At 42.8% G+C, this 2704-nt stretch overlaps 2 protein-coding genes and 1 long non-coding RNA gene across 3 annotated transcripts in view; 2 read left to right on the top strand and 1 right to left on the bottom strand.

Annotated features, from left to right (window-relative positions):
* The window catches only part of LOC119585085, a gene marked incomplete in the record, with an annotated part of 26313 nt that extends 25627 nt beyond the window's left edge, over window positions 1-686 (bottom strand). The window contains 1 exon segment of the mRNA XM_037933705.1: window positions 484-686. Coding sequence (XP_037789633.1) covers window positions 484-489 — 6 coding nt within the window.
* Window positions 639-2704, top strand: part of LOC119585088 — a 15343-nt gene continuing 13277 nt past the window's right edge. Inside the window, exon 1 of the long non-coding RNA XR_005229867.1 lies at window positions 639-757. This is a non-coding gene — a long non-coding RNA (uncharacterized LOC119585088). The remainder of the gene's footprint in view (window positions 758-2704) is intronic.
* On the top strand, window positions 1033-2491 carry LOC119585087 (splicing factor YJU2-like). The gene is given in 2 exon segments (XM_037933707.1): window positions 1033-1547; window positions 1549-2491. Coding segments are annotated over 2 exon segments (1056 nt in total). The 5' UTR covers window positions 1033-1283; the 3' UTR covers window positions 2341-2491.

The raw sequence follows: 2704 nt of genomic DNA, 5'->3' as shown, positions 1-2704 counted from the left end.
ATACATGTAAGTCACAGAAAAATTTACTTTGTACCATATGGCTGCATGACACTGAAACTATACATTATTGTTAGTGACAGACATTTACTGAATAAATAAAATAAAGCAACACTTTAAGGTTATCTTTTTCTGAACAACTTCGTCATTTTTCCCTTTTCATAACTACGGACATGCCTTTTCTACATATCTGCCACCCTGGTAGGAATTTCTGTTGACTAACACGTTGGGTGAATTTGCTGAGCTTGTGCCTCTTAATTTTTCAGTCCTCAAATAATTAATTAAATGAACACGACCTGCGACCCATGAAATACCGGGTACCATACAAGTCATTTAGCGAACTTAAACCGTTCCTCCATTCCCTACTTCCGACTAAATCCCCCTCCCTCACTCAACAGGAGGACGATAGGCCCACAGAGACCACCACTTTAGCAAAACACGACTAATTCCCCTCCATTCGGCTTCCAACACACATGCTCACTTTACCTTCATCACGCGAGGCCGAAAAAACCCACGTTCATCTAACCCCCCGAAACGCGTCAAGCACTAGTCGTTCCTGCGATGTAACTCGGCAGAACGCGAGAGTCTCACCATTCTGATGACAGTGCAAGGCGGCGACCACCAGAGGTATCCATGGCCGCGTTTTCTTAGCCTTTTTACTCAGGAAAACGTTTCAAACGCGTTCTGCTGCAACGCCATCTTGGGACCGCCGCGTCCCGATCCCTGCAAAGACATTGTGTTTTTTTGAGGTTTTATTCAGGTATTTATTTGATTAGTAGGCTTTAAATCCTATTTTTAATCGCTCGTTGTGTAGGTGATACGATAATGGGTTGATGTAAATTTTATCATACTGTTTTTACTTTGTTGTTGTGTTTTGTTTGTTGGGTAATTGTGTAAATGGCAGGGAAATACATATAGAAAGATTTATGTTATATTTTGATTATTGTCTTGGGATATGGACAGTGGTTTTCCATATTTAAGGGACTTTGGCATGCGAGTGTTGCCTTTAGATGCTAGTCGAGATGCAAGGAATGGGACGCAGTTGAGCCAGGGGAGTGTGTTTACATTTCCTTCTTCAGGCACGGATAGTCCACGTACTTTTCTCCTTTTATAGGAACCAGGAGGAGGAAGAGACTATCCACTCCTTCCCATTAAAGTCTATTGAAATAAAGAGGAAGATACACTGGGAGAATTTTCACCTGTTTACGCCAGTCGCCAGGACAGGATCAGGCAGTAGGAAAAAGAGCTGCATAGTTTGTGTTCAGAGTAGCACTTCCTAACTCAAGATGTCTGAGCGTAAGGTACTGAACAAGTACTACCCGCCAGATTTCGACCCGTCTAAGATCCCGAGAGCAAGATGTCCGAGAAATCGTCAGTTCACAGTCAGGTTGATGGTTCCTTGTAATATCAAGTGCTACACTTGTGGAGAGTACATTGCCAAGGGGAAGAAGTTCAATGCACGCAAGGAGGACGTGGAGAACATGACATACTTGGGGGTGAGGATTTATCGCTTTTATATCAAGTGTCCAGGATGCCTGGCGGAGATCTCCTTTCCGCACGGACCCAGAGAGTGTCGATTACGTCATTGAGGCTGGGGCACACAGGAACTTCCAGGCTCTGAAATTGGCAGAAGAGCAAGCAGCGCGAGAGGAGAGAGAGGCCAAGGAGGAGATTGAGTCCAACCCAATGTTGCTTCTAGAGAATAGAACACAGCAGTCACAATATGAGATGGAGGTCCTGGAATCCCTGGAGGACTTGCGGGAGATGAATGAGCGGCACGCCAGCATTGACCTCAGCAAGATGACAGACAAGTTTGAGTCCGAGAGGAAGCTAACACAGGAACAGATTGAGGAGGCTGAGCGCTTGGAGGCATTGAAAGTGCTTGGCTATGAGATGGTGGATGGAGAGATGATCAAGAGGGTTGCACAAGAGGACCTGGACGAGGAGAAGCTACCAATCAAGAAAATTAAGGTCGAGGGTTCCGTTCCCTCAGATATCCTTACAAGTGACTCTGGGAAAGCCCCAAAGCAGAATAACATGAAATCCAAACTTGCTGGTTTGATAAAAAGCAAGCCTGCAAAATCAAGCAATGAAAAGTCAGAAAATGGCAAGGAATCAAAAGCTCAAGAGACATCGAATGATAAACCAGAAAATGGAAAAGAGTCCAATGGACAAGACAACTTGAAAGAAAACAGATCAACAGTAGAAGCTAATGATGCTCCCAAGAAGTCTGAAGAACCATCCAGCTCAGTCACTCCAGTTTCCTCCTCATCGAAAATGAGTAATGCCTTGGCCTTTTTGGGTGCATACTCAGACTCGGAATCAGGAGAGGAGAGTAATTAGGGCCCAGATAGCTGTGGTGTTTGATATCCTGTCTTAAATATTATTGTAGTTATAAAGTAAATTATATTGTGTCATAGTCATGTACAATGTACAATTGATATTTCCAATATTGAGAATTTTATTTGTTTTTCAATATACTCCACAAATAGTTCATGGATTGGCACTTATGGGAAATTGGTCTATCAGCATTATCTGTGATATAGATTAGGGAGTTAAAGATTTCCATTTCTACCTCAGTTCAAAACTAGTATACTGTTGATGTAATTTGCTGTTCTAGCTTCTGGCTGTCATTAATACAGGCTTAGTAAGATTTAATGGAATGGGAGGTTTTGAGATGATTATTGATTTACTGTGGTAAATATCA

Source organism: Penaeus monodon, chromosome 19 (genome assembly GCF_015228065.2).
Source record: "Penaeus monodon isolate SGIC_2016 chromosome 19, NSTDA_Pmon_1, whole genome shotgun sequence".
Lineage (NCBI taxonomy): Eukaryota > Metazoa > Arthropoda > Malacostraca > Decapoda > Penaeidae > Penaeus > Penaeus monodon.
The sequence above is the reverse complement of the archived record's forward strand: the minus strand, read 5'-3'. Positions and strand labels throughout refer to the sequence as shown.